General features: G+C 37.2%; 1 protein-coding gene across 4 annotated transcripts in view; it reads left to right on the top strand.

Annotated features, from left to right (window-relative positions):
* The first annotated feature begins 5,321 nt into the window (after positions 1–5,321).
* Positions 5,322–13,689, top strand: part of LOC149155578 (ankyrin repeat domain-containing protein 2A-like) — a 175,236-nt gene continuing 166,868 nt past the window's right edge. For all 4 annotated transcript variants that reach the window (XM_089445751.1, XM_089445752.1, XM_089445754.1 and 1 more), the window contains exon 1: positions 5,322–5,477. In XM_089445751.1, the coding sequence (XP_089301877.1) occupies positions 5,453–5,477 (25 nt within the window). In that variant the 5' untranslated portion in view covers positions 5,322–5,452. The remainder of the gene's footprint in view (positions 5,478–13,689) is intronic.

A 13,689-nucleotide genomic window follows, 5' to 3' on the forward strand; every position in this document is an offset into this window, starting at 1 on the left:
TTCCTTCCTTTTATATTATCCAGCAAACTAAAGAGATACAACCTACAACAGATCCACTGTAGTTCCCTCTTTGATCTCAATCTCCTCCCTTTTCCTCACTCAGAATACCGACCTACATAGACAAAATACAATTCCTTCATATATAGCGAGGGGTTGCCTTCTAGGGCAAAAAACGCTAAATTAAACATAACTTCTACAGTCAAATCTCCACCTAATCTAGATTGAATACGAAATTACAACATTTTACAAGGCAATTTTACATCTATTCTTAGCTTCGAGGGAATTGCCTCTGATCCCCCTGCCAACGGTGGGGCTCCCAAAATGTTGCAGCCGCCCCCCCTGGACCCCCCCTGCAGCGAATATTTTACAGGCCCCACACCAAACATCCATTCCTTCTTTCTCTTCTAAAATCGACGTGGTCCCCTCTCTCTCGTGCTTCCCTTGAATCTCCCTCCCCCAAATTTCATCACAATCCTAAAAAAGTAAAGAAGATCCTTGGAGATTGGGCCAGACGAAAAAATGAGACATCCTCAAAATACCTTTCAGATATTGAAAAAATATAAAATCTCTCTAGAATATGCTATCTTCCCCTCTTAACCCTATAGAAATCAAGAAGAAGGATTCTCCTTGACAGGGAATAGGAATGGCACTTAAAATGTTGAGCTCTCTGGTTATCAGTCAGGGATGACAATACAAAGTTCTTCCACTAAGTGACAAGCCATAGGAAAACTATAAATACCATTTGGGGTGTTATGGAACCCTCAGACCTGCATATGCCACTTCTTTCTCAGACATTGCCTTTGAAGGAGTCTCCTACTTCAAAAATATTTTCGACTAGGGAAATTGGTTTTCCATTAGGTAGGTTATCCAAGTTGCTCGACATTTCACTCATTTCATGGAGTAGGATGGTAATGATATGTTAATGGAGGAGATTACCAAGAAGGAAGTGAAAGATGTCATTCATAGTTTCCATAAAGACAAGAGCCCAGGGCCTGATGGCCTCCCAATTGAATTTTACATCAAATTTTGGGAATTCATTGGAAAAGATCTCTTCTCAGTGGTAGAATATTCTCATTCCTCTAGAGAAATGTTAGGGCCTTTCAACTCTACGCTTTTGGCCCTCATCCCAAAATTTGATAATCCTACTTCCTTTGATCGTTTCTGCCCCATCTCTATCTGTAACTAGATTTATAAGATTATCTAAAAATCATAGCTCTACGTGTAAAGCACATTCTTTCTCGCCATGCCTCTTCTGAGGAGTTTGGTTTTCTTGCTAATAAACAAATTCAAGATGCCAATGGACTAGCCCAAGAGGTTTTCCATTCTATTCACTTCTCAAAACAAAAGCCCTCGTTCTAAAAATTAATCTACCTAAAGCTTTTGATTGTGTAAACTAGCTTTATATTCATCTGCTTTGAATCCATCTAGGGTTTTCCTTTCCCTTTGTCTCATGGGTTATGAATTGTATCTCTACCTTTCCCCTACCTTTGCAGTTGTTATCAATGGAGTTACCTCCCCTTTCTTCAATGTCAAAAGGGGTTTTCAACAGGGCTACCCACTCTATTCCTTGATTTTTTCTCCTAGTAGCGTAGGGTCTTAATAGGATGATCTCTTCAATTGTTAGATTAGGCCACTTCAAAGGTATTATCACCTCTCCAAACAATTTCATGGCCCATCTTGTCTTTGTGGATGACATCCTCATTTTCTTGAATGGGAACTTACATCAGATTATCCATATTTAGTCTCTCCTTGAGCTATTTAGTGAGGCTACTTGAATGCAAATAAACAAACAAAAGTCAACTCTTTATAGTTGGGCTTTATCGGAAAATTAAAAAATGATCTGTCCTCCTATGAGATATCCTCCATATTTCAAAGAAAGGAGTTGATATTGGGATCAAATATTTAGGGTTTCTCCTCAAACCATGTAATTATGAGATTCAAGATTAGGCTTGGCTCCTAGAAAAAAGTGGAAATTCAAATTTGGAGCAATGGATGGCTATCTCGGGTTGGACACCTTGTGCTTTGCAAATTGTTGATTGAAGCTATTCCTGTTTTCTGGGCTTCCTTTCTTAGATTCCATAAGATATTTTGGGGAAAATACAACAATTTCAGTTGAATTTATTTGGTAAAGGAAATAGGAAAAACACACTTTTGCTCTAACTGCATGGAGCTCCATCTCTCTCCCAAAATGCTCGGGCGACTGGGGTATTAAACAACTCCAAAAGTTTGCCTAATCTTTGGCTACCAAAGGTGTATGGTGTTTTATTCAAGGTTCAAGGCTTTGGGCGATTACATTAACAAAAACATACATTTGGATCTTATCAATCCTATAATGGATTCATACTCCTATTTAATCCTCCAGAAACACATCCATTATTTGGAAAGCAATTCTCAAGGCTTTTGCGATCATTGGAAATAAATTATGTTGGAAGGCGGGCAATAAAAAATATCATAATTGGGAAAGATCCATGGATAGGCAATCTTCATTGATATCAACTTCTTGGTCCACTGATTCAATCTCTTGCAGATAGATATCTCTTCACTCTAAATCAAGCTATCTCTAGCTCTTCTTGGTTCTTAGTTGTTGATCTCCGTCTAGAGGGTGAGGGTGCTATTGATTGAGATCATTATATTAGGGCTTTGAAATTCTCAAACATACGCATAATTGACAATGAAAACTAGCTCATGTGGGCTTAGAGTTTGCATAAGACCTATGCGTCGAAGTATGGTTATCTATCTCGAATTCCAGGTATGGAGAATCCCCCATGGGGGGGGAAACTTCTTTGGGAACTTTGTTGGCCTCCCAAAACTATCTTATTCATTGATTTATGCTTAAAGGGAAAGCCCCAAGCTGGGAAATTCTTCAAAGATGTTCCTTTCAAGGGCCAAACATTTTCATGCTATGTAGATCTAAGATAGAAACTCTCTCATATTTTCATTAGATGTCCCTTTGCATGACAAGTCTGGTCTAAAGTAAATCATCTATGCCCTCAAGCTTTGGATTGGAATAAAGTTAACATATCTAGTTGCCTTAAACCATGGATCTTTAACTCTTTATCAAATAATCTAAAAAGCTCGCCCTTGATAGTCAGCCAGGGGATTTGGCTAGAGAAAAATTATGCTATCTTTGAAGACTCCCCTCTAAATTTGGAAAAAGTTTCTTCTCTTAGTCTCGCCATCTCCTCCACTTTTCCCTCAACCTATTCACTTGGATCTCCATTTACCCTTGCCCCTATAGAAATCCTCTCAAGGCTCAAGGCTCTCTTTGTTTGGGGGTGTTGGACGGATTTTACATATCTCTCACTCTCATACCATCTCTTTCTCCTCAAATATTGGTTAGGCTACAATATGGTTGAGTTATATGCACTCTACACTATTATTATTTTAGCCATATCCAAAAATTTCCATTCTCTTCATATCTACGACGACTCTCAAGTGGCTATTCTTTGGATGCAGAAACAAGCTTCTCTAAAATATTTCTCTCTTCTTCCCCTCATGGAAAATATTCAAAGAAAACTCTCATGCTTCTCGCTTATATATTTTGATCGCATGTACAGGCACATAAATGAAGAAGCTGACAAGTTATCAAAAATGGATTGGAAATGGACAATGACACATGCAAAATCTTTGAAGATAAAGAAGGACACAAAACATAATCTATTTTTGGCCCTTGGGACTTCTAAGGCAGGAAAGAATGATAAATGATCACTACGCATAAGCCACTATCAGAAAATTTTGAACTTCTGATGCTAAGGACAAACTGCTTTGTTTATTTTCTCATGATAGATCAACACGTGGCAACTTCTCCTTTTTGTGAGCTAAAACCTGTTTCTATCTCTCATAACTGTACCTGCACAAGCTAGATCAAGGGGCTCCACGGGGGGTTGGAACTACACTTTTTGGGCTCACAGTGTGGGCAGAAAATCAATGCACAACAAGTGACATCTATAGGCCGTTTTCTTGTTTTGTGGGCCCATGGGGGGGCTGGTAAAATCTCTTCAAGGGCCCGATGTGGGTGGTTTGTGTATTACCTTTAATTTTGCAAATTATAGATGTTGTTAAATACTATTGAAAATCATGTTTTGAGGCAATCGAGAGAATTGGTATATTTTCATAGGGCAATAGCCACTGGAATGCTTCAACATATACGGATGTAATTTTTATCTTTAAATGAAAATTACAAGCTTTTTTCTCTGGAAAAAAACATGCTTGAATCACAACTGTGCATCGAGAGTTACATTATGATTTTATTTCATCTTCAGTATCATCTATAGATTCCTGAACCAAAATTATCCTCCAAAGAGAAATACAATTGATACTAAGCATATACAGTTCTTTAGAGGTGAATACCTTCCAATAAAGCCCCAAAATTAAATAAAAATTGCAATACATATAGCCTACTTCAAAATATAATCCTTGATTACAATATATTTCCTCGAATCCACTAGTTCATTTAGGTTTGGAAACTTGACATTAGAGGTGATGGATTGATAATTGAACATAGGATTCATGCATAGTCCACTAAAGGATGGATGATGGTCAATTGATCATTTACCATCAACTCTCCAAACTTCAAATTGCAACCATATTTGGCACATTGATCTACTTCCTTGTTATTATTCTTGAGAATGTGCTTGAAACTCATCTTTGGACTATCTTTTGATATTTTCATAATTTGATTAAGGAGATTATCCAAAACTTTGTCTCTAGTAACGATCCTTTGACCAAATATTGAATTATTAAAAGAGAGTCACCTAACACAATGAAAGAAGAGACCTAAAATTCTTTGGCAAGAAAAATGCCTTCTATTAAACCATAGGTTTTTGCCTGAATATTTTTCATTTTCCCCGAGCACCATGAATACTCTAAAACATTGATTTCTCTGGGGCCATAAAAGATGCTTCATTTTCTCCAAACCCATGAATACTCTAAAATTTTGATTTCTCCCTAGCCATTAAAAAAAAACCACTCCCTCTCACCACTTCTAATTAGTAATACACTCCACTCATACAAGATTATAAATTAAACTAATATAAAAAAATATTATAAAATTAATTTGAAAAAATTATATATATATATATATATATATATATATATATATATATAACCATTTATTTATATATTTTATAATCTGGTGTAACGACGATATCAGTTCCCGATCTCAATATTTATGCCATAAAGAGCTATACAAAAAATAGTTATCAGACAAAATCTTTTACATCCCAACTCATCAATCAAGAGCACGAGCATGTTTAAAGTGTCCATGACTACTCTTAAGCGGGACGAGAAAAGATAAATCCAACATCCACATCAGCCTGCCGAGATATCACCAAAACCAATCACTGAAAAGATAACGTGGATAATCGCTCCTTCAATAATTATGCAGTTTTAAACCTCTGAACCCAATGGAAGATCGGCTCTTCATCAGCCAGTATAAGCAGCACCAGCCACCATGGCATCTGCACCGGTTAGCTCAGGTCCTTCCCCTTCACTTCATCGTATGCTTCAGAATTATATAAAATTCTTTAGTATTTGTATGGTGTTGATTTTCCTGCATTTTATGATTAAGAAAAGTGTCATTTAAAGCTCCTACATGTAACTCAAATCATACATTGATAGCGAGTGGCAGGCGTTTTTGACCCTTTTTCCACGAGAACCAAATCGATCATTATAGGAACGCCATGAAAATTCAGTTTGTTGGAAGCTGGTTTAGCATAAGCGAAAACGTATTTCTGGACTTGGGGATTGTCTAATTTTTATCAGAGCACGAAATGAAAAGGTTAGGACGGGGAATTCTTCCAGCAAAGTTTCACAGGGCACATTCTATTGGAATGGGGCCTTGGACCTAAAAGTAATTCGGGATGATCTTGATTTTGAGTTGGCGCAGCCCAGTGCTCAACTAGGCAGACATGATCTCATCATGGTTTGAGAGGTCCAAACAAACTGCTCATGAATTTTGATCATTACAGTTTAGCCGCTTAAAATTTCGTCCATAGTAGGCAGACATGATCTCATCATGGTTTGAGAGGTCCACTCAAACTGCTCATGAATTTTGATCATTACCGTTTAGCCTCTTAAAATTTCGTCCATAGTGGTCCTGGGGAACCGAGCGGTCTTTACAAATCACACTCCCAACATACATGTAGTTACAGATTTAACCCAATGTAAATAGACAGTATTGTGCCATTAATGCAATGATAGAAATCACACGATAAGTTATATAATTGCCATGTCGTAATCGCTGAGTAGTTAATTGTTTTTTTGGAAGTAATATAATTACTGCTCACATGAACTTATAGTAGGTATAACTTCCAAATCCTTTGACATTATCTCTAGTGGATTGTTAGTCCACTTGATCGATTCCCAAAAGTGTCATGATAGTCGAACCAACCTGGCCAAGGCAAGGCCCTGTCTTTTATTATGTTAAAGTTGCTATTACACCAAAATTAGTAGGTATTATTAACAAACATTATGTTGAATGGATAGTTTAGTCGAATGTTCCCAGAGTTGCAGTTAATCCACTATCCATTCTGAGAATAGCTGCCGTTAGTCCAGCCATTTTTTTTTTAATAATAGTTTATGTGTTGATCAAAAACTTGTGGCGGTTTTACCCATTACAGTCTCAGTCCATTCATCGATCATCTATCAGTGCAACGTAAGAAACAGAGTCAGAGTTTTGTCTGAGATAATTTAAAATGATCAATGTTTTCCTGCTCCAAAACGTTGCAGGTGAGAATTCTAATGAATTGTCTGCATTAAAAGATATAGAGAAATACATCTTTAACTAGTAAATAAAGAAAATCATTTGAAATTGGACACCGAGTCCACTTGGCTAGTTGCTTCTATCTTCACCCGGGATTCTTTCCCCACCTCGCGATATGCAGCTTGCTCCAAAAACATCTCCTGTGGAGGCAGATTGACATGACTGGCAATTTGAACTAGAGGGTCTTGAATCAAGGAGATGTCTGCATCCAATTCAATTCAATTGTTTTCAGCCTAAGAATAGTGAGTGCACTCATGGATTCTTCTTCCCAGCTGCGTATAACCAAAATGTGCTTTGCTGCCTTCACATAGAGACAGTCCTTGGATTTATTGGCCTTTGAAAACTTTGATTCGACCAGGATCTCCTTGCAGCCCCTTACCCCAAAGTTAGTCAGGCTAGCTTTAACTCCTTCAATTTCTTTGAAGCAAGCTTTCATACGACGTTGAAGTTCCTGCATGTCCTCCATGGAAGCTAAACAAGAATCACAGTGGTTCATAGGGACAAGAGCCAAGGATGGGTGGATTGAGAGCGCACCAAATCAAGAAGTTCCAGATTGCAGATTTGCCAGGTTCCCTTTTAAAAAACAACAGATATAATATTTATTTTTGTTGTTGTTTTGTTTCTGAGGAAATATTTGGACAGATCTCCAAGGGATCACATCTACATCTCTAGTCTAGGCTTATTAACATATATAATATTCATTTTTGTTGTTGTGTTGTTTCTGAGGAAATATCTGGACAGATCTCCAAGGGATCACATCTCTAGTCTATGCTTATTAACATAGCCTAATCTCAAGAGCGTTAAGGAGAATTGACTCGATGACCTCTTATTAGCCAGATGTGAAAGATGCTAGCCCAATTAAACTAACCCTTGGAACTATATATAAAATAATTTTATTAATATGCAATAAATAGTTATAAAATTCTAGTCCATAAAAATTAATGATACATCCAATGTGAAAGCACATAATCAAAAAGCTAAAAATAGCATAGTTTTATTAATGTACAACAAATAATTATAAAAATAAGTTAACCAGATTTAATAATACATTTAGTGTTAAAAGCACAGAAACAAAAAAACAAAAAATAACATAATTTTATTAATATCCCACAAATAACCTGAAATTAGGTAAATAAAAATTAATAATACGATTGATGATACATTTAGTGTGAAAACACAAAAGCACAAAGAAAGAGGAGTGCAGCATAACTAAATGCCTAAATAATTGAATCATTATGTCTAACCAAAAGATACAGTAGTGGTATAAGTGCAATGACACGATAGAAGGGCTCAAGACTGGATATGTTGGCACTGAACGAGAGAGATTGAGATGATGTCAAGGTTTCCTAGGTCTAATGATCAAGGGCAGAAGTGGGCAGGGGAATTGACGTATTGGTTTATTGTGGAGTCAGTGTAGCATGAGTTGGCGAGTGGGCTGAGTAAAAATAAGTTAACCAGATTTAATAATACATTTAGTGTTAAAAGCACAGAAACAAAAAAACAAAAAATAACATAATTTTAAATATCCCACAAATAACCTGAAATTGGGTAAATAAAAATTAATAATACGATTGATGATACATTTAGTGTGAAAACACAAAAGCACAAAGAAAGAGGAGTGCAGCATAACTAAATGCCTAAATAATTGAATCATTATGTCTAACCAAAAGATACAGTAGTGGTATAAGTGCAATGACACGATAGAAGGGCTCAAGACTGGATATGTTGGCACTGAACGAGAGAGATGGAGATGATGTCAAGGTTTCCTAGGTCTAATGACCAAGGGCAGAAGTGGGCAGGGGAATTGACGTATTGGTTTATTGTGGGAGTCAGTGTAGCATGAGTTGGTGAGTGGGCTGAGTATGGCCGAGTCCGCTACAAAATGAGTGACTCGGCCATACTTGGCTGAATTTTTTGTTCCGCCTTTTTTTCTAGTTAAAGTTGGCTTCTTCTTTGTTTGTTCACACTCACTTCACTTGGAATTAAGTTTTATTTTGTGAATTTTTCACAATTGCAATTACTGGATATTATTCTCTTAATTTGTACAGTTTATTTGTCTTCTGTAAATTAATTTATGACAAATAGTGAATAATTCACAACTGCAATCTCCACAAATAAAAATGTTGTGGAAGATAAAAACTGAAACTCAGAAATATGCACACACAAAAATTATAACTTCATTATTTTTGGCCAAATGTCTTTGGAAAAACTTCGAAGGGAAAACCAGTGTACGCTGCAACAGATGACGGTTTTGTTATTTTGTTCAACAATTTAGGAGAAATTACAATTGGTTGCTTTTCACTGGTAAATATTGATCTCCACTGGCAAAATAATCTGGAGACTGTCCCCCTCTGCTACTCGATCTGGCACTCTCCTAGCAACTTGCACTCTCCCAGGATATTTGCACTTCCTTTGGGAAATGCGCATTGCTGCCTCTAGAAATTCGATCAGCGACTAGGAACCCTTCCCAGCAAGTCGTCTTGCCTCCCTCTGCCTCTCGAATCCACTCACTCTGCCTATGGAAAATAGATCTAGCCTTGAGCAACTGAAACGTGGTCTCCTCCGGCAACTCGCATTGGGAAATTTGGCTAATTGCACTAGCTGATGCGACCTCCTCTGCAGATTAATTCAACCTCCTCTTCCTGTCTCCCTGACACTGGAAAATACCGAGGAAATCTCCTCCGAACTCCTGCTCCCAAATATCTATTGAAACCCTTTCCTCTGATTCTTCCCTAGCTTCAACCGCACCCTTGCTGAATACCTGCCACTGGGTAGTTGAACTGCTCAAATGATACTTGATACTTGGTGTCTTTTCCAAACCCTTCGACTTGCTCTTATAATCTATCGTTGGAGTCTCAACTGCCATGATCACGTCTCAACTGATGGCTAAGATCATCTTGATTCCGTCAATTAACTTTTCTGGAAGTCTCTCGAGCAAAATCGAATTTCCCCAATTAATTCACTTTAATCAATCAGTTTTTCTAAGTTAGACTTAGGAAATATCTAATTAATTTAATTGAGGTGTCTCCAAGTTTTTTTTTTTGGATATCTCATATTCCTTAGCCTCTTAGACATCATAGAGACTAGAATACATGTCCGCTACTACCATAATCTAATACTCCCTCTTAGCCAGGAAGGTGTTCTCCACTTGATCTAGGGGATCTCCACATTAGAAATTATTACCTTGCACACCATGGGATATGCCATTGAAGGAAATGATTAATGCTTCAAATGGGATGGAAAAGCTCATGTATTATTTATTAAAAATTTGTAATAATGATTAATACTTTGAGTATGACATACTCATGTATTAGTCATTAAATTGGGAAAATTATTAATGCTGGAAGTGGGTTTGAGAATCTCATGTATTATTCTTTTCAATTTGTAATAAGGAAAATTAGCTTTATGAGAAAAAACATCTCACAACTATTTTTCCTATTCTCAATGAGAGGTTGAGAGTCTCATGGGTTGTTTGAGATTTTGTCTTAGTTTGGGCATTGAGTTGTTATGAGATCCTATTATTATGGATCTTGTTTTTCCTTAAAAATCATGAGATCCTATTATTGTGGATCTAAGGAGTTATTCTCTCTTTGATTGGAGAAACTATTTAAAATTCCTTATGTGAGCCTTTTGAGGGAGATTTTGGAGGAGCTTGGTAACAACTTGAAGCTTGGAGCTTGGAGCTTGCATTGAGAGGAATGTAGCCCTTCTGGTGCTAAAGAAATGTCTCTTATGTGAGTGACTTAAGTCCTTTGTGTAGGAGAAGGTAGCCCCGTATGGAGCATGATCCACATATGGTGAGAAGATTTTAGCCCATTTTGTAAGGAGGTGAATGCCTTAGAATTAATAAAAGCGATTCGTATTTCAAAATGAATCCGAAGATGTAGCCCATCTCCCAGGGTGAACTCTGTTATCAAGTCTCTCGTTATGCTTGCTTAGTGATTATTGATTTCTTTGAATATGTTAATGTATTGGTGAAGAATTATCTAAAGAATGTGTTTGCTCACGTTCACACGCAACTAAGTGTTAGTTAAAGGAATTGAAATGAAGGTTTTTGTTTAAGTACTCACAATTTTTTTTGGATCAAGTGGTATCAGAGTGGTCTAACCATTTTTTCAAGGACTATGAATGTCATTGTGGGCAAAGGATTGAAGCGAGCAAGACTTCAAGAGTTGGAAGAGATTAACCAATGCATTCAAGTGGAGAATGCAGAACTCAGAAGGCTTCTACAAGTTGTAGAGGACGAGAAGCAAAAATTGAGGCTCATGTTAGAGCAGGCTATGGAGGAACAAATTGGAGTGTTTCACTACAAAGGAGAATAAATATCCCTCCAAGATTAGGCAAACTTGTGGCCACGATAGGTATAACAATTGTAGTTACTCTAATGAAAATGTGGATGTATGCACATTTGGTCAGGTACTAGAAGATACCTCCTACGTATTGGGGAACCAAGGTGGTTTCCTAGAGTATCCTTAGTATTGTAGGAATTTTACAGGGTAAGTTACTTAGATAGAATACCAAAGGACACTGCTCACAAACATATCACAGATCGGTACACCTATATTCTTGACGTGGTTAAAACCCTCAAAGAGGGAAATAGTCTACGGCTTGAGCCAACGTGGCCACTTTAGGCAATTTATTAATGTAAAAGAAAGAAAATTTACGTAAGCTTCTCTCATGAATAGTCACCTTACAAATGACCCTCCATGCTCTTTAAATAGAGATCATGGACCAATCGAGTGTTAAGCCACAGATCAAGTGTCGGTAATACCGAGGAGAGAATGAACCATCGGATCACTTCATGTCTAGAACATATCGTGACCATCAGATTGTAAGTTACAAAAAGTACATAATAAAGAAACACACTTTATCTAACTATACACTAGACCAAGTTATACTTAACTATTTCCTATGTGTCAGAGTATCTTGACATCCCCCCTTAAGAACAACTTGGGATAGAAGTGAAGGATGTACAAAGATGATATAATAGGAGAAGGAATGAGGCATTATAGCCTATCCTCCCATAGTGACAACTTCCTGAACTCCAACCATAAATTGAAGTATTCTTTTAGCTGCTTTCCAATGACTTTCATGTGGGTTTTGCATAAATCGAGTAATAAGGCCAACAACAAAGGAAAGGTCAGGACGGGTATGGGTCAGATACAAAAGTTTTCCAGCAAGCTAATGGTATAAGGTAGCATCAACTTCAGGGGAAGTACAAGTGATTGAAAGTTTGGCTCCAGATTGAAAGGGAGAAGGGGATGGCTTACAGTCTTCCAATTTGAAAGTGGCGTAGAAGATCACAGGCATACTTGGACTAGGAAAGGGAAATACCTTCTTTTGATTGCAAGACTTAAAGACCAAGAAAATAATGCAAGTGTCCTAAGTCTGTCATTTCAAACTGCTTTTTAAGGCTAGACTTCACATGGTTTATAAGGTTGGGATCACTACTAGTAAGGAAGATCATCAACATAAAAAACAAGAATGATAAGATACTTACCCACTTTCTTGGTGTAGACAGCATTGTCAGAATGGCTCTTAGAAAAGCCAGTATCTAAAAGAAACCTATCCATTTTCGCATACCAAGCCCGAGGGGCTTGTTTGAGACCATAAAGGGATTTCTTAAGCCGACATACAAGGTTGGAGTCTATTTATATAAAGCCAAGAGGTTTTTCCATATATATTTATTCATGCAAGTCTCCATGCAAGAAGGCAGATTTAACATCCATCTAATGGACTTCCCATTTGGAAGAGGCAGGAAGGGAAAGAACAAGGTGGATAGAGTTCATTTTGGCAACAGGGGAGAAGGTTTCAGTATATTCAATGCCTTCAACTTGTGAAAAGCCCTTAGCAACAAGACGAGCTTTATGTTTATCAACTTTTCCATCTGGTCCAAACTTGGTTCTGTAAACCCATTTGCATCTAACAAGTTTTCGTCCCTTTGGAAGAGGAACAAGGTCCCATGTATCATTTTCCAATAGTGAACGATATTCTTCATTCATAGCTGTGTCCCAATCTGGATGGCCTGAAGCTTCTGCAAAGGTGTCAGGATCATAATTTGTTGAAGCTTGAGCCAGTAAAGAAGAGGCTCTATCGAACTGAGAACGTGTACGACGCTGATCTGTAGGATCTCTTGCAAGAGCACTTGTCGCATCCCGAGTAGCACAGACCCATTTTGGAAGTTGAGGAGCTGAAAAAGGATCCCGAGAAGGTGGGGGAGGATTGTCATCCTCGCTGTCATCATCTGAAGAAGAAATATTTTCAGAAGTAGAAGGGATAGAGAGAGGTGGCACATCCGCCGAACTAGGCTCGTAGGCCGATATATTTTCAGCAAACTTTACATCTCTTCTAATGATGACATTTTTGGATTTTTGTTGAAGAAGTCTATATCCTTTGACATCTTCAGAATATCCAACAAAAATACATTTTTCACTCTTAGGTTCTAAAGCTTTATGTTTCTCATGTAGAATATGGGCCGATGCTTCACTTCCAAAAACACGAAAGTGACTTACATCTAGTTTAATTGAGCTCCATGCTTCTACTGGAGTGATATTCTATAAAACCTTAGTAGGAGTGTGATTTAATATGTAATTTGCACAGTTAATTGCTTCTGCCCAAAATTTAAGACACTCCTTTAGATTGAAGCATACAATTAGCCATTTCTTTTAAGGTGCAATTCTTCATTTTGTAAGGACCAGATCTATACTATATATATATTTTACTTTCATTTAATAAATCATAGCAAAATATAATTAGAAGAGAAAAACGTTGGGAATTCAAATTTATCAAGCACTGTCTATCACATCCCTAAATTTTATTTCACTGAACATATCATAAAATTTACGTATATTTAACTAAGGCCATAAAGAAATCATACAAAAGAATATTGTAACACATGTACCATTCACCAGAAGACGAGACTCCAC

The sequence above is a fragment of the Pinus tabuliformis genome, chromosome 9 (assembly GCF_031772625.1).
Source record: "Pinus tabuliformis cultivar Carrire ecotype Pingquan chromosome 9, CPIR1, whole genome shotgun sequence".
Classification (NCBI taxonomy): domain Eukaryota; kingdom Viridiplantae; phylum Streptophyta; class Pinopsida; order Pinales; family Pinaceae; genus Pinus; species Pinus tabuliformis.